This window comes from Triplophysa dalaica, chromosome 18 (genome assembly GCF_015846415.1).
Source record: "Triplophysa dalaica isolate WHDGS20190420 chromosome 18, ASM1584641v1, whole genome shotgun sequence".
Lineage (NCBI taxonomy): Eukaryota > Metazoa > Chordata > Actinopteri > Cypriniformes > Nemacheilidae > Triplophysa > Triplophysa dalaica.
This window is the reverse complement of record NC_079559.1, coordinates 17,962,497-17,985,722: the sequence shown is the minus strand read 5'-3', so window position 1 is coordinate 17,985,722 and position 23,226 is coordinate 17,962,497. Positions and strand designations below refer to the sequence as shown.

The 23,226-nt window shown below is 40.3% G+C and overlaps 2 protein-coding genes across 5 annotated transcripts in view; one reads left to right on the top strand and one right to left on the bottom strand.

Moving 5' to 3' along the window:
* opn7d (opsin 7, group member d) overlaps window positions 1–20,258 on the bottom strand; it is a 29,218-nt gene extending 8,960 nt beyond the window's left edge. The window contains exons 1-2 of the mRNA XM_056772847.1: window positions 20,178–20,258; window positions 18,275–18,448 (exon numbers count right to left, since the gene is read on the bottom strand). The gene's annotated coding sequence lies outside the window, so the exon portion shown is untranslated. The remainder of the gene's footprint in view (window positions 1–18,274; window positions 18,449–20,177) is intronic.
* Window positions 20,067–23,226, top strand: part of rasef (RAS and EF-hand domain containing) — a 35,584-nt gene continuing 32,424 nt past the window's right edge. For 3 of the 4 annotated variants that reach the window (XM_056772843.1, XM_056772842.1, XM_056772841.1), the window contains exons 1-4: window positions 20,067–20,584; window positions 21,877–22,023; window positions 22,144–22,234; window positions 22,799–22,894. In XM_056772843.1, coding sequence (XP_056628821.1) covers window positions 20,265–20,584; window positions 21,877–22,023; window positions 22,144–22,234; window positions 22,799–22,894 — 654 coding nt within the window. In that variant the 5' untranslated portion in view covers window positions 20,067–20,264. The remainder of the gene's footprint in view (window positions 20,585–21,876; window positions 22,024–22,143; window positions 22,235–22,798; window positions 22,895–23,226) is intronic. The other variant, XM_056772844.1, reaches the window with a different exon arrangement.

The window sequence follows — 23,226 nt, the reverse complement described above, 5'->3', positions numbered from 1 at the left end:
CAGTCAATCTTGACGCAGCGCAGCCAATCTTGATTAGGGGGTATTCTTATCCCTCATCGGTTGGCGAGTAGGCATGCGCTTTCATTGCCTTGGCTTGTGCGTGCTTTTCCGGGAAAATTGCCCAATACAAGATATAGGATCCCTGTTACGAAACAGGGATCCAGACTTCTAAAAAACTTTCCGAAACAAGATAGAGTGCTGGGAGAAATGTATACGTCACATCCAACTCGTTTTTTAACAAGTTGACAATGTTTAAGAGTGTAAAGAATTCAGAATGCATGAAATAGCATGATACCCAATCTTTAATGTTCCAAAGAGGATCTTTTGTACATCACTGGAAAAGAGGTATATAGAAAAGCATTTTGTACAAAAATACTGTTACAAAAAACGACAAACGAGTTTAAAAGACATGTTTGGAAGCTTTGTTCAGTATGTATTGCATAACAGGTAACTACAGAGAGGACTCAATTATTTTTAACTAGTATTGACAGGCAATTCTAGAAAAAACAAATTCTATAAAAAAACATCCTGTTTTGATTTTCACTCCATTGTTCAGCAGATCGCTCTAAAATCACAACATGTTGCCAAAACTCTTTGTTCTTTCTTTCTTTTCAGTTGGCTGTGCATGGGTACATGTAATCTGACAATTTAAATAAAAAAAAATATCTTTGACTCCAGTACAAATACTGATGTTGAATTCTTCTGATAGTAAATGTAATTTATGGGTATTGTTCTGATTTAAACAATAATTTTAATTTAAGAAGAAAATTTTCAATTAAGCAGGCATCTTGGGTACAGATTGTAAAATAAAAATATTACCCAATGTTACATTTTAAGAGAGGGTACATTCAGTTTTAACCATATATGGTCCGCCAGGGCGTATAATGCAGCACACCCGTTGTTGTTTGGTTTATAAAATAATGAAATAATAAAAACACAAAATACTCATCTACATCGGATTTTCTCTTTTCAGGCTTATTACCCAGCTCCCACTGACATCTCCCCACAAATGAAAGAATAAGTCCATTAAAAGCTAACAAAGCACCAAAATAGTTCCTATACTTTAACCTGAATAAGATTCGCTTAATAGGACTAGGTGTTATAATCCCACTATTTCAGCACAGTTTCATTGCCCAATAGGCTATTTCCCGCCTTATGCGTTACAGGGGAGAAGTCAAGAATATGAATAGAGGAAAGGGGGTCTGAGGTTTCACTGGGTTGTTCGGGTAGGCATCTTCTGTGTTTGGGGGATATATGATTTTAGAAATACATAGCATATTTATGTTAAATTAAATAATGTTAACAATAAACAATGTTGAATAAAATGTAATAAAAACTACAAAAGTAAAAACAGGGCCCAAACAGAATGCAGTAGAACACTTTAAAACCAGTATTAATTATGTTATTAAATTATTTCTTGATTAACTTTATGTTACATTTACATTACATTTAGTCATTTAGCATAGGATTTTTAACACATCCCACTTATTCAAAGCAGCACGGTAATCAAGATAGCGTCACAGCTCGTCTCTTCCCAGATAGCATGAAATTCTGTCTTAATTCTGGCATTTTTTAAATGTTTTTTTCACAGTCTTTGTGTGAAACAGAATTAGGGTCATTTTGGTCTGGTCAGCCAGAAGCTACATCCTGGTTTCAGTTAGGCTTGCCATAAAAAGGACGTAGTTCAGTTAAGATTTTGGTCGGTTTTGGTTAGCCAAAGTTAAAAGCAAAAAAGAGAAGCAGGAGAAGCAGAAGTCCATAATTCAAATTCTACCATGGAAGCAACCCTTGTGTTGGTCTTCAATACAGTTTGGTAAGTTGAAACTTTTATTTAAATCTAAACTATCAGGTTTTGATACCTACTCGATTGGCTTTTTGGTTCATTTGCAATAAATTTTTTTTCAAGTTTATCCATGATTGAGTTTTGTTTGTAGAAAACATTGTCAGCTTTGTTGGCACTAAATAAGTGAATGTTGTGCTTGCAGTCTGGGTAAAGTGTCACGGTCCTGTCCTTCCTGTCATGAGTATTCGAGCATTGGGGACAGAGCCGTGACAATATCATGTCTTGTGTGTGTGTGTGTGTGTGTGTTTCGTCTTGTGTGGACAAGTGGCGGTTTGTTATGACATTTCGCCGCGTGTCTTCCGTGTAGCTCCGCCCCCTTGTCTCTCTGTCTAGCGTCACATTAGTGTTTCATCTCCCTCACCTGTCTGTGCCTCTTCCAGCTAGTTGTACTCATTGTTAAGTCTTGTCACCTGCCCATCCCGATCCCTTTGTCATCTCTCCTCATTAGTTTCTCCTTATTTAATGTCCCTCATTCCCTTACTGTTTGTCGGTTCATTGTCAAATGTATATTGTCTATTGTCGATGTCACTGACTCCTTCGTGTCTCCATCATCTGTATTGCATTGTTCCTGTTTCCCTTCGTGTTTGGACTTATTATTTAGTTTCTGTTTTGCCCCATCGTGGGTTTATTGTTTTGTGTCTTATTAAATATTGTTTAACCCCATCTTTACTGTCTGCGTTTGGGTTCTGTCCGTCCGGACGTGACATAAAGAGTGATGTTTGTTTAATACATTTGAATTAAAAGCTATGTGTGTGTCTTGAATTTGAAATTATGTTGTTGACAGAGTAAAATGAGAAAAAAAAACACGACAGCAGCGCATCTTGTGGAACAGCAGACTCATCTCCAGTCAAATACAGACTCCCTGAGGCCACCAAAAAGGAAAACAAAGTAAGACTGTATATTTAATTTTTTTTACATTTTTCTAACAATGTATACTTGTACAATTTCAACTGAATCTGAAAAAATTGAAAATTATATGTTTCTAATTGGTCTTGTTTGTACTGTAATTTATCCTAATATCAGTATTAGTTCCAAAAGCATGTTTTAGTAATTTGGTTTACTACTGACAGCATGTTTTCAAACAGTCAAGGTACTTGATCTTGGATTATTCGGTGGAGTGGATGTAAAGACACAGTCTGGTGAATGAAGCTGGCAAAAAAAACCAGGCCAAAACTGTGAATTGGAGAGGTGTAAATGGGAAAATAGGATTCCCAATTTTGTTGTGAATGGTAAGCGCTTACATCTACATGTTACATCTGCATGTATTAAATTTAAAACTCTTAGGCCTGATGGTGTATTATAGTGTGAAATGTCTCTAATTATTATGCATTTTATTTAATAACATTTTTAACTCTGTTTGTATGCTTTTATTCTAGAGGCAGTAAGAAGTCCTTCATGTGCACAGATGACTGAGCTGGAGATCAAAAAAATTCCTAAACCTGGGTTTCATCTAAATGTTTTCATCTTTTACAGTGTTGTTTGTAACTCATTTGAATAATATATATTTGCACCTCTGTAAACATACTTTTGTTGAATCTATCTGGGCAGTAGAGTAAATATAAAATAGCATAGCCAATACTGTGAAATTACAGTAAAGCCCTAAAACAGAAAACTGTACTTAAACTGTACAATTGCGGTATATAGCTGCCAGAACTTTACTGTGGAATTACAGCACAACTGTAAAAGGACAGTAAAAGTATTTTTTTTACAGTGTGCTACTGTATCTGCCAAATCCAAAAATATCTTTGGTCATTTACTTTTAAAAATACAGTTCTATTTTGAAATGCTAGTTCAGGATTAATACAGTTATGCTCATTATAGCTGTCAAGAGAGATATTTACAAGCGTAAATACATTGTCACAATTCACGCTGGTGCTAAGACAAGCAGTGCTTTTGTTATTGCTTCATAAACCAAGAAAAATAGATCTTTCACTAATTTTTCATGTCATTCAAATTTTTCATTCCCCTTTATCTGACTAAGAAAGGTTTGTGTTTTTTTTTGTCCATACAAGGTAAGTCAAGTAGTGACACAGTTACCAACGCTCTTTGAAATATCAAAAGCAAGGAAGTTATTTGTATGTCATACAAAAAATATGAAATCATTTATTTTTGGGTGAACCATGTTTCCGGCTTCAATGCAGAAATAAGGAATTTCACGTCACTACCCTCAACTTCATCAGTCAGTTGAGACACAAGTAAATTTGGTCTTTAAAAGAGGATGAACTGTGAGAATGAATAAACTATCCAAGAGCTGACCTTGACATTTAAACCTTATCCGATTACTGATCTTTTATGTGGGTCCAGACTCCAAGAGCATGTTAAAGTGCAAGCACAGCCTGGCCTGAGGATTCCCGCTCTGCCTGTCCTTCACTAATCTGCTGGCTAAGGCTTTAGAAGGACACAGTGTGAACAGTGGTTATCACAGCAGAAAGCTATCCTCAACTACCTTATTACTGAGTGATAACATGTTAGGTTTGATCTGCGTAAAGTAATTTGAAGTTTTACTTAGTCTTTATTTTGCCTGTTCGGAATAACTAAAATGTATTTTTCCTGTTTGACCTTGAGCAGTTCTTGCACATTACAGACCCTTTTCTTCAACTATGAGCTGAATGAGTTATAGGGATTGATTAGGGATGAAGCCTGAAATATTTAACAATTTCATTCTTTATTTTATTTATTCAAATGTGTAAGTAAATGTATCACGTTCGTATTGTTCATCGTTTAAAACTGAAATAAGTTTATTGGAGGGCATTCCTAATGCACTATTTTACAGAAGTTAAAAAAAATAAAAAAATAAAACAAAATGTAATTTGAGGTGTGATGGAAATATTTGTTACAAAAATTGTTTTGAAAGCTGTTTTATAAAGGAATTTTCCATGTAAAGTTCCACATGGTCAAAAGTGTCAAATCCTGCTGTATGTGCTGCGTTTGTGCCACATGTAGCGTGAAATATGTAATGGTGTCAGATCTTTTACAGACCACTGGCAAGTCAGCAGGGTTGGGGGAGACATGCAGAGATGCTTAATGGAATATTGGCCCTTGACCCAAGTCTTATATAGTGATTGTAATTTGTTACAGTCTTAAACTAACTGTTGTGAAACCTCAAGTTTCAATAACAGTTAATCGTGTAACTCTTTTTACAGTTAACTCAATCAAAGTTCTGTTACATCAAGCTACATCAAAGGCAGCAACATTTTATGCTTTTAAAAGTAAAAAATCTTCTATAACATAATTAAATATTTGCAATATTCGTGCTTGTTCACTTGGTTGAATGCGTTTTGATGCCATGCAGAAGCATGCACAGCACATTCCGTGACTGTGAGTGATTGTGACCAGTGCCTCCTCGAATTGACCTGGCATATGAGCTGTGCGCAATAACAAGGAGGCTTTCTCTTGTGATCCACATTCACGCACTAGCCACATGAGCATGAATAGAATAATGTCTCTAAGAGATGTCCTTTCCACAGCTGGCTAAGCTGGGTTATGGATCTCCAAAGCAAATGTCAAAACAAGTCAAGTTCAGCAAAGTGAATGTGTTCACTTGAAGGCAAAACCTTTCACTGTTCTATGTGGTTTACTGTTGGCCCCCTGGGTCTTCAAGTATTTGTACGCTTTAAGGGTACAGGAGGACAGAGCAAAATTGATGTCAGCAGCACTATAATGGCAGTCATACCTGAACACAAAAAAACACATTACATGAAACAGCTTTTGAAAACTCAGGAACGGCTTCTTTGGTTGAAACAAGAGAAAAAGAGGAGATGGTGAACTGCAGGGACCCATACAAATAAGACCATCCAGACATTTAGGACGGGAACCAGAAGGACTCCTGATCTTGCTGTTCTTAATGATATGCCTGATCTGTAGAAAGACTATAGATAATTTAAATGCCATGTTTTAATGAAGTTCAGTAAAACAACGATTTGCATTTAATAACCCACACCACCAAGACAACTAAACAATTCTTTTTAACAAGGCACTATATTACTGCAAAATGCTTTTTTGGAAGTGTATTTCTTTAGTTTGCTATATTTACTATTGGAATCATCACATATCCCATTTCATTGATTCACTTCAAAACAGAAGGTTAAAGGGCCGCAATCCAAGGAAACTTTTAAATGTTTATCTACCAGAAATTGAGTCGCCAGTGCAGAAACATCCTGTTATTATTCAAATCCATCATTCTTCTTTTTGTAATCTCCTATAAACCAAAACAGTGACAAGACTCCGCCTTAAGAGTGCGGAAAGTTCCACTTTCCGCCAGAGACATGCTGTCAGCCATTTTCAGGCAAGAGCAGATGTAGCCACTAGCCAGCAACAAAATGCCTAAGAAACAACAAAATTGGAGAAACGAGTCAGGACTTGTTGAAAAAGGTCTCCGCCTTGGCATTCAACGATGCTGACCGCGAGTCGATGCGACCCCTAGGTCTGGGGCTAGAGCACCCGGTAGCTGGAAAGGTTGAAAAATCTAAGCACCGGGAGCCGGTCAGTATAGCATGGGTTTCGCCAAAAAAATATTCTCAAGAGTGGATTAATACAAGCTGTTCGTGATCAATGTTTCATCTCCGAAGAAGTAAGTATTACACATTGTTTTTAAATCGCCTTCCTTAAATAATGTGTTAGCATGTAGGGCTGTTGTTTACATTTTGGCAGATAAACCTGAGACATGGTTCAAAGACAGTTTATGTACTTTGTTATTCATTGGCAGTCGTCCTTGAGGGGCTGCCGGCTGTCTTTTTATTTTGTTGTTGTTTTATAAAATGGTTAAATGTTTGCTGGTTCCCGTCTCCTTCCTTCCCTCCTTTTATTGAACCTTGTATTACAGTGGTGCCGAAACCTGGGAGGAAGGAGAGACATGTTGTCGGAGAGTCCTCACCGCCGAGTGGCCTCACAGTGCCGGAAAGTTCGGGCAGCGCGTACGAAGGGCGTCCGAAGCGGTGGTTCTGGAGAAGAGGAGTAGCCATCGTGGGCTTCCAAAGCTTTGGTGGAGCGGTGATCTTTGATGCCGCACTCTTGGGTCGAGGTTGGGTGGCTATCGTCCAAGCGGGAATGGGGGAGTCACCACCGTTAGCCAGAGGCTGGAGCCTGCGTCCGTCCGCCCAAGGGGGAGGAGCAGGGGGCGGAAGTGCCGAGGGCGGCCACCACCTGAGAGTACCCCGGCTGGTTGTGGACCGAGCGGCAGCATGTCGGGGAACCGGATTATCATTTTTTTTTTTTCTCCCTCTTTCCGGTCACTCCCCCAGAGGGAAAGGTAGACAGAGACTGAGCGACCCCCCCCTGAGGGAGGGGGAGGGAGCAAGGACAGTCTCGGGGGTACCCCTGGCCTGTGAGGGGCGATGGGGGTATGTAGTGAAGTAAGCGGGACGAGACCGTGAGTCGAGGCCGGTGAGTAATAATAAGCATCAGCTGTACGCGCACCGGTCTCGTATCACGGAGGAGATCGAGATCATAAGAGGACGAGCAACCGGACCGTCAATGAGAGAGGACCAGGCTGGGTTTTAGTTTAGGTTTGTGTTATGCGCCGGCAGTCGTCCGTGAGGGGCTGCAGGCTGTTTATGTACTTTGCTATTCGCCGGCAGTCGTCCGTGAGGGGCTGCTGGCTGTCTTTCTATTTTGTTGTTGTTTTATTAAATGGTTAAATGTTTGCAGTTCCCGTCTCCTTCCTTCCCTCCTTTGAATTTTATTACATGCATGTACATAAATATTTCATAATTGGCCAACATTTTGTACAGCAAATGATCAGCATATGTTGTTCTATCTATGACATTGTCTTTTCCATCTAATACGTATTCATGAACAAGGCATTAAGGTGATTTTTATTCCAGTTTGTGTAGGGTTTTGGTTGGGCAAAGCTTTATAGACGTAATTGCGCTTTCCGCCATATTGCTTGTCGTGATGTTATCCAAAGCACATGTGTAAGCGTTCTACCTCATATTTTGCATACGGGGAGGGGAGCAGAAGCTCATTTGCATTTAATGAGACACACACAAAAATGGTATGTTTCCATTGCAGAAACAAATGGCTCAACATATTGTCATAAAAGATATGTGGTGTATTTTGAGCTGAAACTTTACAGAGACCTCGTGGGGATACCACTGACTATTTTTACATTGCAGAAAATACCTGGATTTGCGGCCCTTTAATGCATGAGCCCTTGATCATAGATTTGTATTGCGGTATAAATTATGACAAGAAATTAAAGTTTGTACTTTAATATATCATTTATTTTTGTTTGTCACTTTTTTCTTAAGCATACGGTTACACTTAATAAACCTTAAGTAACTGACCAAACCTTATCCATCCCAGAATAGATACAGTACATTGTTAAAAGGATGCTCAATTGCACACAGTAAACTGCCAGTATGTATCTAGTCCTTATTTCTTATTTCCATTACTCCCTTCCTTCTTCATGCTTTAATCAGAATTTTCCACAAAAATCTACTTTTGATTCATTAGCATTTGAATTTACTGTCAACAGCCTTGCTGTTAAAAATGCACATCGGAAGAATGCAACCCTTTGATGTGCTTTCATCCATAAAGTGAAACGAAAGCAAATTATTCTTAAATACCAACAGCGTGTGAGCTGCTTTGCAAGCGTGGTGACTATGTGTATGTGTACTGCTGCCATGAACTGTCAACTCTCACGTGAACTGATATGATCCATTGATTCAGTTGAATGAATGAGCCAAAGCAAGTTCTCTTTAAAGGGATAGTTGCCCCAAAAATTTAAATTCCATCATGAATTACACACTGTCCAGTTGTTCCAAATCTCTATACATTTATTTGTTCGGTAGAAAGATTTTTGGATGAATGCTTGTAACCAAACAACTCTTAGACCCAATTTACTAGAAGGGAAAATGACAATGGTACTCAAAAGTGCCCCAGAATTGTTTGCTGTTCTTAATTCTTCTAGATATCTTCTTTGTGTTTAACAGAACCAAAAAATTTGTAAAGTAAATTTTCCTACTAGGGTAGTCAATGGGGTCCAATAACTGTTTGGTTACAAGCATTCCCCCAAATAGCTTTTTTCATCAGATCAAAAAAGTTATACAGATTTGGAACAACTTGACAGTGAGTAAATGATGACAGAACAAAATTTTCTTTAAGCCGTCTAAAAACTGAACTGAGAATTAGAGGTTTAGGCATTAGTTGAGAGTTTTGGCTATTTTACACTTAGCAAGTGTACAAATCCTCATGATGAAATTGACAAGAAATCTGCCGTTTTTTAAATAAAACGTTTCATACGCTTCACAGTCTTCATATTTTTAAACATCTTCAAACATCTTTAAAACAATATATTTAAGAAGAGTTGTGTTTTTGAGAAACCTGGATTCTCGCTTTCACTCTGTGTAGAAAAATAAGCCTTGTTGAGTTTATGATTTACGTCCAGCGATCTGCACTTGGAGGGTGCTGTTGTTTGAATGCCAGATAAATTTAAGCTCCATCTCCCAACTGGCTCTTTGTGCCATATCTGAATCACATCTTCAGCCAGTCAGCTGGAGGATATGTGCACCACTTCAGTTGCATACACTGTAACAAATAAAGGCTTGATTCAATTTGTAGGCCATTTTTTTACAAAGGTTGACCTTGTGAATTTAAATTATGATATTTGTGGCCACAAAAATTCAAACAAAACTAGCAAATGCTAGCACGATCTCTTGTGTTACTCGTTTGTGTTAACATCCTAAAAATTTCTGTTATCAACCCTGCGGTGGAAGATTTACGCACCGGCTGGCATGGATCAGCACAGAGTGGAACGAATAAGCATTAAGAACGATTCGGCACGATGGTGGAAAAGCGCTCTATGATATAAGTACAATTTACACAAAAATAATAAAACAATCAAAACCAGTAAAAAATAACCCAACTACTGTAATTTTGAGTTTTGCCTTTGGTAAATCTCACTAAGAGCAAATGTTTTTAAGTTGGCAGAGTTCACCAATCTTAGAGATCAGCTTTCTTAGACCCTCTAATGGGATATGGCTTACTGTAGGTATCCAGTCTTAGGCAAGAGGGTTGCTCTTTATAGTTCACAAGATCGCTGTAAAATAATACCACAAACACCACAATTGTTTTACTGTGAAGCTATAAAAGATAATATGAAATTATATACTAAATCTCCATGTGCATTCTATTTAATCTTAGTGCCGTCTCAGAAAAGAAAACTGAGACCCTAAAATGACAGAACAGCCAACAAATGATTTCTTCCTGGTACATCTTTCTTCGTCTTATTTTCCATCATCTCATTTTCTGTTCCTTCATCTGTAGCAATTTAATATACTTTCCTGCCATTGTCCTCTGCATGTCATCTAGTCCCTTGAAAGTCTTCATTATCTTTATTTTAAGACCATTTGCATTAAATTATGAGGTACTTTCAAACAGACTCATGGTTTTCTGCTCAACAGTTTCATAGATAATATTCTGCAACCTTTCCCGCTAAATCCCCCCAAAGCTCAGTTAATCCCACTAGAAGCTCCTTATTCCCATATAAACAGTCAGAGCGAATATAATTGTGCTCATAAAAACACAAATTTTCTCTCAAGTAACCCTCATTTGACCATGGTCATAGTCAAAGCAACACAACACAAAAAGCCTTGTGCCTCTAATCATGAGATGACCTTGAAGTTATTTTTTCAGAAAGTATTACAATGAAATCATAAAAGAGTTTATCCCTTATGCATAACTGTAACTTAAAATCTTCTGAAATATTAATGATTATTATTATTATTAATCCAACTTAATAATGGAAATCGTCTTGGTTACGTATGTTACCTCACTTGCCTGATGAAGGGGACCAAACGTTGTGTCGAGAACGACAGATGGGGTTCGCCATTGAGAACCAATCAACTCTGACTACTATAGAAAAGGCCAATGAAATTTGGCGAATGAAATTTGCATGCTGGTCTCCGCCCCCGGATGTCCGGTATAAAAGGAAGCCGGCGTGCAGCATTCATTTACCTCTTGTTCTGAAGAGCCTGAGAGCCTCTCACGACTGCAGCAGAATACGATACGTGTTTGTGGCATAAGGGACACAACGTCTTGTTCCCTCCATCAGGGAACTAAGGGGGAAGGCTGCTCTGCCCAGCCAACCTCCAGGGGATACTTGCTTAGTGACTCTGTAGCTTGTGTTGAAGCGGTCTCATGTGCATCAATCCGAGAGGCATTACCCCGCGGAGGACACCATGTGTCCCAGGAGAATCTGAAATTGTTTCAGGGGGGCCGCCGTCTGCCTGAAGTGTTCCAGGCAGTTCAACACTGACTGGGCGCGTGCTGCGGACAGCTGCGCCATCATGTTGACAGAGTTTAGTTCCATACCGAGAAAGAGGATGCTCTGCACTGGGGAGAGTTTGCTCTTTTCTCGGTTGTCCTGAAATCCCAATCGATCTAGATGCCCTCTGTGGGCACCAGGTCCCTCGGTGTACACAACAGATCTCGCGAGTGTGCCAAGATAAGCCAGTCATGGAGTTTAATACCCGCACACCATTTTCCCCAAGGATAGAAAGGGCGGCTTCAAGGATCTTTGTGAAGACCCGTGGAGACAGGGACAGACCGAAAGGACTCTGTACTGATATGCCCGCCCCTCGAACGCGAACCGTAGGAACGGCCGGTGTCGAGGGAGGATCGAGACATGAAAGTAAGCGTCCTTCAGGTAGATTGCCACGAACCAATCCTGACACCTGATAGATGTCAGGATGCGCCTCTGCATTTGCATCCTGAACGGCAGCTTGTGAAGGTGCTTGTTCAGGGTATGCAGATCTAGAATGGGGCGCAACCCTCTGTCTTTTTTGGGAATGATGAAGTACGGGCTGTAAAACCCGCTGAAAATCTTGGCTTGAGGGACGGACTCGATTGCCTGTTTCGCCAGAAGGGTGGAGACCTCTGCCTGAAGTACGGAGGCGTCACTGCCTCTGAGAGAGGGAGAGATGATGCCCCGAAAGTTGGGACGGTTCCTGGCGAACTGGATCGAGTAGCCAAGACAGACCATCCGCATCAGCCACCGAGACAGTGTGGGCAACTTTTGCCAAGCTCCCAGGGACTGTGATAGGGGGACCAAGGGGACGGTCTGCTTCACCATTCCCACCGAGGTTGGTTCGTTGGCCGGAGGAGCTAACCGTATGTCGCGGGGGTTTGAGGTGTGAGGTCAGTTTGCTCTGTGAGTAAGTGGGCGCTAGGCCCTGAGAAGGGTCCGGCTTTGGTGACGAGGCAGGAGCCGTCCCGTACCGACCGATAAGAGCCGTGGCTGTGAAGGTCGGGCCCGATGTTGTTCTCCCTGGGGTCTTCCCGTCAGTGTCCCTTCTCGCCTGAGAAGGTTGCTGACGGGGTGGAGGTTTCCCCCCTCGAACTCCGCTTCCGGGGTGCCACCTGTGGGGGCACAGGAACCGGAGACGATGTCGAAGGGGTCCTGGGCTACCGGGAAGCAGACGTCACGCGGGATCTCGGAGGCCTCTAGGATGCCAAGTCACGGCGTGGTGCTTCTTCACCGTCAAAAACTGCTTAGCGCAGTCCTCGACGGTGTTGCCAACAACCCACCCTGCGAGATGGGTGCATCAAGAAAGCTTTCTCGGTGTCACTCTTCTGTGCAAGGTACAGCAGGGGGTTACTCTCCTGGACCACTACCGTGGACATCGTCCGACCCAGGGCCCGTGCCACCTCCTTGGTCGCCCGTATAGCGCCGTCAGTGGCGGCACAGATATCCTGCATTATACCCGGGTCGGCCTTATCCTCGTGGAACTCTCTCAACGCCCTGGTCTGGCGGACCTGCAGGATGGCCATGGCGTAGAGAGAGGAGGCAGCCTGGCCCGCAGCAGCGCAAGCTTTCGACACCAGTGATGCCGAAGTCCTACACGCTTTGGATGGTAGGCGTGGCCGATTCCCCCAGGTGATAGCCGTCTGCGGCACAGGTGCACCGTAGCCGCACGTTCCACCCGGGGGATCTCGACGTAGCCTTTGGCTGCCCCACTATCGAGGGAAGTAAGGGAGCAGGAGCTGGTTTGACTGGAGCGGGCCATGAGTGGAGCGCTCCAAGTTTCCTCATGCACCTCCGGGAAGAAAATGGCACCCGGGGTGGGCACGGTTTGCACCGCACTCCGACCTCAGAAACCACGTATCCCTGGGTTAGCATGGTTGACATCACTTCTGCTTCCTCCTGAGTTTGACCGATGGGGGTGGAGCTCGGACTCATCAGAGTCGGATGCCAGTCTCCCTCCGATGCTGCGAGCGACATCTCATCTACGTCACACATCGTTTCCGAGTGCGTGCCTGAGGATCCGGACGGTATGCCACCGCCGGTTGGGGAACGTTCAGAAGAGCGAATCGGGGTGCGATTGGCCCATGAGCACTTGGCTGCCGGGTTTACGTTCGCAGAGGTCCCCACATCACTAATGCTGCTTATACAGGCAGACTTCGGGGCCGTAGCCCCCGATGTCACGGCCCGGGTAGCAGACGAAAAGGTGGCTGCTTCTCGTAGGAAGACAGCCACCCGTGACCGCAACTTCTGAATGACAATCTGCCCGCAGTGCGGGCAAGATGTGTCAACGAATGCTGCTTCAGCGTGCTGGATGCCCAGAAACCTAATGCAGCGATCGTGTCCATCCCCCTCCTCGATGAGGGTGCCGCACCCAAGAGAACAGAGGGACATGCCGCGCTGGAGAATGCTCAGTCCTGAAATGGACCTTTTTAGAAAAAATCTCTAACACCTCCGGAACCGCCGAGATGCCCAGGCGAAGGTCGCTGCAGGTAGGGACAATTCGCTGCTCTACGTCGTAGATCCGGCAATGTAGAAGAATTCATTGAAATTGTTTTGTTCGTATTCATGAGCGAAGGCTCTGAAGAACAAAAGGTAAATGAATGCTGCACGCCGGCTTCCTTTTATACCGGACATCCGGGGCGGAGACCGGCATGCAAATTTCATTCCCCAAATTTCATAGGCCTTTTCTATTGTATTGAGAGTTGATTGGTTCTCAAGGGCGAACCCCATCTGTCGTTCTCGACACCATGTCGAGAGACCGTCAGAAAGGGAAGTCAATACTCCTAAAAATTTAGTAATTTTATACAGTTGTGTTCAAAATTATTCAATCCCCAATGCTGTAAATGGTTTTAGGGAATTTAGTGTACATTTGTAATTGTATTCAGAATGAAATCCTACAAGGACTTCTTAAAGAACCATATGCAACTAAAATGACATCAATTAGTTTTGTAATACAGTAGTAAATGTTTCTTTTGTGAATTCTTCATTGACATAATTATTCAACCCCTTAAAGACTACCACTCTGAAGAACAGAGGTTCAATGAAGTGTTTTCAATCAGGTATTGAAAACACCTGTGGATATCAGGGAGCAGCAATAAAGCCTAATAAGCACCAATTAGGCAGCTTTAAAATGACTGTGATACTCAGCTCCTCTAGACATTTACTGGTGGGGTTACAAACATGGTGAGGTCAAGAGAATGGTCCAGGAAGACAAGAGAACAGGTGATTACTCTTCACAGGAAGGGCAATGGCTATAAGAAGATTGCAAAGATGTTAAACATACCAAGAGACACCATAGGAAGCATCATTCGCAAATTCAAGGCAAAGGGCACTGTTGAAACGCTACCTGGTCATGGCAGAAAGAAGATGCTGACTTCGACTGCTGTGCGCTACCTGAAGCGTAGAGTGGAGAAAAGTCCCTGTGTGACTGCTGAGGAACTGAGAAAAGATTTGTCAGATGTGGGTACTGAAGTTTCTGCTCAGACAATACGGCGCACCCTGCGTAATGAAGGCCTCCATGCCAGAACTCCAAGGCGCACCCCCTTGCTGACCCCAAAGAATAAGAAGAGTCGACTGCAGTATGCCAAAAGTCATGTGGACAAACCACAGAAGTTTTGGGATAGTGTTCTGTGGACTGATGAAACACTGTCAGTCACTGAGAACTGTTTGGGCCCATGGATCAACGCTATGTTTGGAGGAGGAAGAACAAGGCAAGAACACCTTGCCTACTGTGAAGCATGGCGGGGGGTCAATCATGCTTTGGGGCTGTTTTGTTTCTGCAGGTACAGGGAAGCTTCAGCGTGTGCAAGGTACCATGAATTCTCTTCAGTACCAGGAGATATTGGATGACAATGTAATGCAGTCCGTCACAAACCTGAGGCTTGGAAGACCTTGGTACCTTTCAACAGGACAATGATCCCAAGCATACCTCCAAGTCCACTAGGTTGCAGATTAAAGGCTGGAACATTTTGAAGTGGCCATCGCAGTCACCAGACATAAATCCGATTGAGAACCTCTGGTGGGACTTAAAGAAAGCAGTTGCAGTGCGCAAGCCTAAGAATGTGACTGAACTGGAGGCTTTTGCCCATGATGAATGGGCGAAGATACCCGTAGATCGCTGCAAGACACTTGTGTCAAGCAATGCTTCACGTTTAAAAGCTGTTATAACTGTAAAAGGATGTTGTACTAAGTACTAAGATTGAATGTCACTTGGGGGTTGAATAAAACTGATAATGATGTGAGCTCAGAAAAGACATTTGTGGTTATTTCATTATAAATGTTATGTTATATTTGTCTGACCTACACGTGCCTCTTTGATTTAATTGTAAGCAGGATGACTGAATGATCATAATCAATGTCAAACTGACCAAAACAATCAATTTCAGTGGGGGTTGAATAATTTTGAACACAACTGTATAACCCTTCACAATTTAAATCATCTTGCATAAACTTCAGACATACATAACACTAGCTCACTATAATATCTGAAAATGCTTTTGAAATTTTGCTGAAACAACATGCTGTCAAATAACACAGTTGTCTTTTAAAAATAAATAAATAACTTGCTTATATAAAATAACAGAATAAGCAACTTCGACATCTGACATCCGGGGTTGTTAAATCTCTGCCGAGCATTTCAGATTTAACAAATAAATCTTCATTTAAACATTTAAATCATTTTTATCAGTTCAGTATCATTTCTGTGCGAGCAATGATGACAAATTGACATAATTAGTAGAGCAATTACAAGTTTATTTATAAGCTTCTAAAACAAACGGTTTGAGTATATCTTAAATTGTAATAGCTGGAATCATAACTCCCAGCACATTACAGAAGAGAGTTGGATTAATTTTCAGCTTTTGCATTCGCTCTGGACTTGCTGTCAATTTGCTTTAGGCTTCTCAATGAAATGCTCAAAGTTATATAACCATGCAATTATTAGCACAAGCGCTTGATGAGACATCAGAATCATGTCAGACGCCTCTACATTTTCAAAAACGAAGTTTGCTAAAGCCGATCAGCACTGTTAATTGATGACTCATGAAAACTTTCAATGTTGACATGTAGAGACGGTCATGGTCAAGATTCATTTAATTGCTCCAAAAATGAATTCTGTCAAATACAAAGCCCAGCCTGTGTGGAATTGTGGAAAGATATTGACACAACCTATTTGTTTGTCAAATTTGGATCCTAGAGTGAAAACATTTGAAGAGATACCGAGAAATAGTTTAAATAACAAGGAGACTGGGCAAAGAGGAAAAAATAAGACGACCAGACAAAGTCTTCTTGGAAAAAGTCTTCCAAAAACGCATATTGCCAGGCTTGACGTCAGTAATGACATGTGCCACGGGTTCTCAAAACTAGCTGTTTTTGTAATTGTCGGGCCTTGACAGACACTGGTCACTAATCTACATTGGTTGCATGGAAAATAGCGGTGTTAAACATTCTTTCAAATGTCTAGCAGTAAATCAGGAAAAAAAATGATCCAGATAAGAAACAGTCAATATTGAGGAAGACTTACAGTCCAGTACCCAAAGCATCAGATGACACTAAAAACCTCTTGCCTACGGTGCTGAAGTCAAGGGCCGTCACATTATGTGCTATCTTTATTTGTCTCTTCTGAGAGGAAGATTCACCATTATTGAATTTAAAAGCTGTAATGAATCATAAGACAATTATCAAATACTAGTTGTAACCACTCTACTAATGCTCAGGCAGATGTTTGATCGCCAGAGGATATAAAACTGTTCGCCCCTGAACTATGATCAGAATAAAACACTCTATTACAGTTTTCTGTAAAACATGCACACAAAATGGACCACTTGAACAAATCCATCTATTTACATTTGAAGAGACAGTTGCCTGGCTGTCGCAGGTTGCCACCAGAAAGTACATCATTTAAACTACTATCTTTGCTCATTGACAAAGCTGACACAAAAGTTTGTTCTGCCAACATGAAACTACCTTGTACATTGTCAAGCACTTGGCTAGCAAAATATTTTGCCCTTGTGTTTCAATAAAAAACAGCAGTTTAAAATCAAACCCACTTTATCAACATCTACCTAAATAAATTGATTAAGCAATTTAGGCTAAGTAAAGCAGAGAATGATTGAGAGCGGAGATGATGTGGGAATGTTTTTATTCCAAAAACATGAATCAGTAAAAATTACAGTTAAAATAGTTTAAGCAAACTGCAAGAAAGCAAGAATTATTATAGATGAAAATCTTTTTGGCAAAATCAGCCGTTGAAAATTAAGGTCTATGATATGCAACTGCTTTTTTTAAACTGACAGAAAACTGTACTATTTATGTACTTTCTCGTATATAATCAAACCCCTCACCTATTGTGTACCTAAAGGTCCAGCTAAAGGTTTTGTCTCCTAACATTTAAACGTACCTTGCATTTAAGGTATACATTTTGTTGAGATTTGAAGTTCAGAAATGTGATTGTTTTAAGGTCTGTATTACATGCATTAGGTGCTATGAAGGCAGGTATGTACACAGTTGTATAACAAAGCAAGGCTCTGTTCATCTGACTACAGATTAAGACGATAACTAAATGACATTACACCAAGAAATTACATTACAACTAAACCAATCCAGACATGGCTGAGCGAATCCACACTGGTTTTTGACAGGGAAGATCTGCTTTGCTTATTTCTTCAATAACATTAAGATCAAGATGAAAGCAGGGTATATTGTTTGGAATGATTATAAGGGACATGAAAAGCTTTCAGAATATATTTTGGTGGCAATGAACGTCAGCAGTCAGAAAGCATTTAGCAAATACAGCTTGTGACACAACTTCCAGGCCAGATGCCAAGATGTCCATCCAATTGAAACATGTCATGTGCAAGTAATTTCACCAAAAACTAAGTGAAGGCAGAATAGAGAACATTTAGCACAATGCAAATGCTAAAGAAATTGCTTTCTGAATCGTTTTTCTACTTCAAAGTTAAAAGTTCAAATTTCCCAAGTATGTTAATAAATACATTAGGTAATGTGTTCTTACATATAAGTCTATTTTTTCACAAATGGCATGCTAAACCAATCAGCAAAATCTCTGGTATGTCATGGAAGTGTCCGGCCCTAATGCACCCCAAATCTATCCCAGAGAAACACAGGGAAAAATCCTCTCATTTTAAGCATAAAGCAACTTCCTCCAAAAGCCCCCAGGCTGGACTTACCTTGCAGGGACAGGCAGGATTTCCTCAGCTGCATTCATGGAGGCCAGGGGTACGCCAATTCAAAGCAGCTACACTCCAGCAAGAAAGGGTAGAGGATGTGTCTGTCCACAGACTGAGGTGATGAGAGCACTGAAGCTAGAAGACTGGAGCGTGGAGGGACCCGGAGCAGAGCAACTGCGTTTGACACACATACAGACGTATGCTGATGGAGAAATGTGTGTGTCCACTCTCACACTCCGAGCAAAATTCTGACAGACAATGGCGATGTGTGGTGTGCTTTGGGGTTTCACGCATCACACACACACACACACGTTTGTGGAATAAATCTATATGGCTTAAGGAGAGGCTCAGTTTGGAGAGCTGACAGTTCAAGCATGGCAAGAGATACAGTACACGAAGGCGTATACAAACAGCATGATCTCGCTCACTTTCAATCTTGCGCTCTGGCTCTTTTTCCCCTATCCCCAAACCTCCCTCCCTCCCTCGCTCGCTCGCTCGCTCTCTCTCTCCATGTTTGTCTGATCTTCTTAATTTCTGCTGGGCTGATAAGCACTTTTCTTTGTCCTTGTCACATTAATCTGTAAATTGTTTTATGCTTTCTGTTGAATAATACAACATATTATATTTTGACAATTTCCATGAAATAAAAGCACAAATATAATTCTTATTAATATAACACAGTACAACAGTAATAAAATAGTCTCAACGACTTTCAAAATAACATTTTAAAATATAAAATTTGACATTGAAGTATAACAATAGGCTAACTGGGGATTAAATGTGTAAACACAATTTAATTATGGAAGACATATACATTATTTCGATCCTGTACTTTCTAAAACACTGCTCAAAGCTGTACAGCATACTTTCAAATACCAATGTATTGTTTGTGTTAAAAATGCATTATATGGCAAAATCTAATTATTTTGAATTGTCGTCGGTGTGAAAACGTATTGTCAGCCAAGTTGGCAAAACCATCTGATCCAGTTAAAATGCAACAAAGGTTTATAAAATAATCAATAATTGTGATGTTTGCAAATGATACACAGAACGGGTGTGTTACAGATGTAGTCCGAGTTGTGAAAAGATGCGTTTTCTCTAGAGTTGCTTGTTATTTTATCTCTGTGATGTAGTTGAAATGATTTTATTCTCTTTAGATTCGGCTGTAGAGAAAGCTCATCAAAGGCAATTCAAAAATTATTTATAGACAAGTCACGTTTAACCTAGCTAATTTCCTTGATAATGCATTCATATTCTACACATGTTTCACATAAAAAACACAACACAACTAAATGCACTCATATGTTAAAGTGTATGTGTAGGGGGGGTTAACAAGACGAAGGTTGTTGTTTTAAATATTTTGTCTCCATCTAGTGTTTTGATATTAAATAGCACGTGGGCAGTTAATTATAATACTGGATTTTCTTGATGTTCCACAGATTGGAAAATTGGAACAAAACAGTCTTAAGAAGATGGTGCACATGCTACAGCACGTATATTTTAATTTACATTCAAATTTTAATACTTGATTATTAAAGCGAAAAAGAATAACTAAAATACCAGTGAAAAGACGAATAATAAAGAACACCTAATGGAAATGGTGTAGCGTGTTAATGGCGGATTTATTGCTAATACCACGGTTAGATAATAGTTAGAACATGTGACAACAACAGTTTTACTACAAATTAAACAGATTATCTATGTAAAGGACTAGCAAGACGGTGGTGTTCGTAAGGATGGTAGAATTTGAATGTCCATCTTACGCCTCATCTATTACACACTGATGCGACGCCGCAACGCCTCCACTATCGCGTCGCGTTGATCGCTGATGTTGACCGAGATCGCTTGTTGACTTAACGCAGTTCTCTGAATAGTTTGTGTAAGGGGCGTTTATTTCACTTACCAACCTCACGCCAGTACACAAGCATGAAAGCACAAGGTCAAATGAGTCTGAAGAGTGACTATCTAATAATTACAGTGTCGAGCAGTCATGGGATCAGACGAGCAGAAGGATAAACTCCATGAGCTCTTCCTCGCCTGTGATGTGGATCGATCCGGACGCATCGAGAAGTGGGAGTTTGTCAAATTATGTACCGAGCTTCACGTCCGATCCACCGAGGTAGATGCGCTTTTCTCCGAACTTGACAGCGATAAAGACGGCACAATCAATGTGGAAGAGTTTATGAAGGGATTTCAGGAGTCACACTTGTTGAACGAGGACACGATGAGTGAAAACACCGATGAGAGTGGCTCTGGGGCCTGGGAGGACTTTAAATCCCGCCTGGAAGATCAGGTGAAGTTCATTCCCAGGTAATAGGAGGCACAGAACAACTTGTAAAACATTTTTCAACTTGCTGGCGAAATAAACCATTGACGAATGAGCTAAATCTACACAGAATTGCGAACATAATTTACTGATTTGCAGCTAAACACATGATCATTTAATAAGAATTTATGTAAAATACATAATTTATGCTTTATGTAACATTTTTTAAATCTATCTATGTAAGGGCATTCATGATGTAACAGGAATTTCAGTGTGTTTTTACTTGTTGATAATATCATTTAATTTACAAAAAACCAACTGGACTGTACCTTTATTCATTGTTTGGTTGTAATATTTATGCTGCTAATAGGGCTAAGCAAATATTTTAAATAAACAAATTAGAAAGTTTTAAAGAGTAGCCTAATTATGATTTAGCAATTGCTTATAATTGATAATATTTGCAATTATAATATCTACACATAGCTGACCTAATTTTGCTTATCGGTCTGTGTACATATCCAATCTTGTAGGCTACACATCTGTCCATTTACCATATGTTAGTGGTACTTCTATCTATTTATAGTATTTGAATTTAGTTTGACTAGCTGTTATTTGGTTAACTGACAACCAGTCCTGGTCTGGTTTCCCGAAACCTTCGTTTCACTATGTCGTTCTTGTGAATATATTGCTACCACTCTTATGGTATAACTATGACATAACAGTAAGAAGGTTTCGGGAAACCCAGCCCAGGTTTTGTCCCTGTATCTCTCAAAGTTAGACGGGATAGAGCTCCATCACCCTAGAGCCCAAAAAAGGGATAAGTGGTAAAGATGATGGATAACTGTTTGGTTGCTGTAGGTCCTCCTTTTTTTTTGGTGTTCCTCATGACAAGACACTGACATTGATTCTTGCCAGAGGCTTGACATGAGACACATCACGCTAAAACTGATAGAACATTGATTAGTGTACACTCTCAATTCCCCTTTTATTTCCCTCATCAGCATAGCATTAAATGCCACAGGTCCACTTTATAATAGAAAACACCAAAGTCATGAGGCTCAAACCCATGCAATTAATAACCAACTTGGCACCATCCTTTCCAGGTCATGCTATAGTGATGTAATAAACTCTGTTTGATTTTGAATTGTCTGAAAGACACATGATCTTTATACCACCAGCTACAACAACTACAGTGAAAATGCACGTGCATAGTGTGTGTATATAGAAATTTTCCATTAAAAAGTCACTCAAATTGTAGCTAGATTAGAGCAGCATAGTTTTTTTTCATATTCATCATCTACATGTTTTATTTAAAGGCATTGTTGTATGTGTGTAGGATTGAACAGGTATCAACTCTCTACCAGAACATCAATCTGACGGAGCCCAGAATGATCTCTCAGTTTGAAAGAGTTCTGATCAGTTTCATCAAAGAGATTCGAATATTGAACACAGAAATGGAGCATCTAGCACTCGCTGTGAAGAGGTACACATAGTCACCCATAGATATACTCCATATACCACCACGGATATGCTTTAACCACCAACTGTGGTCGGTAATGTTGGTCCTGTGTGTGATCATGATGCTGTGGTGTTTGGTCTATAGAGCTCAGGATCAATCCGCTATACAGTTGAGTGAAATGGAGGAAGAGATGGACCATCGCATTCACACCACAGAAAGAAATACACGTCTTCAGGTGGGGAAATCTGCTCTTACAGTATCTCAGCCACGATACAATAAAGCATTAAATATACAGTTAGGTTCATTGTCTATGTCAGTGTTTATGTCAGTGCAACGAAACATGAATGTAGTGATTGGGAAAAATATAATTTTGTTATTGAAACACAAGCATTGGTGCTTTAAATTGATAAAACGAGATCCACCGACAATTTTAGAATGACCCTGCTGTGGTTAAAGAACTTTAGTGTGATAGACCTCATATATGGAGTAGTAAATATGCTATGAACTGGCATCTGGCCAAATCATTTGAGTGTCTTGGACAGGGTTCAAGGTTTCTTTGAAGCATTATGTCACATTTTACTGCAGCAATCTTCGACGGTCTTGTGTCTGCCCTTGTTCCAAACGGTGTTGTTTATCTTAAACCCATGTTCCACGACTTATCTTATTATGTAACTAAACTGAGTGTTTGCTCAACTGCACCTGTTTAAATTCCTCTAAACGTATATTGCATTTGTAGTCGATAAAGCAGATATACAGAGAATTTTTTTGACCTTAGCTGTGTATTATTTCTTTCTTCTAGGAGTCTAAAAAAGCAGAGACAGCGTTGTGCAGCATGAAACACCAGTATGAGACTCAGATATGTGAACTTCAGCAGAAGATACAGACCCTACAGATGGTGACTAAAAACTTCTGTTAGGAACTTATCATGATGCAAAAGAAAACTTCCCAGCTGACTTCCAAGGGGACCTCGGGATGACTAAGAATTTTTTAAACCAGTCAAAATGAGCATTGATATACATTTTTAAATGACTAAAAATCAATATATTTCTTAATATTTGTTCATTTTTATATTGAATAAACACTTAACCAGTTAATTTCAAGCTCTGAAACATTTAATTTGGTAGAAATTTGTGAGCGGAGCCTACGAATATTGTTGAATACAGTTGGGGTCAAAAAGGTTGAGAACCCCTGTTTTATCTGCATACAATATTTTATCTGCAAATAATA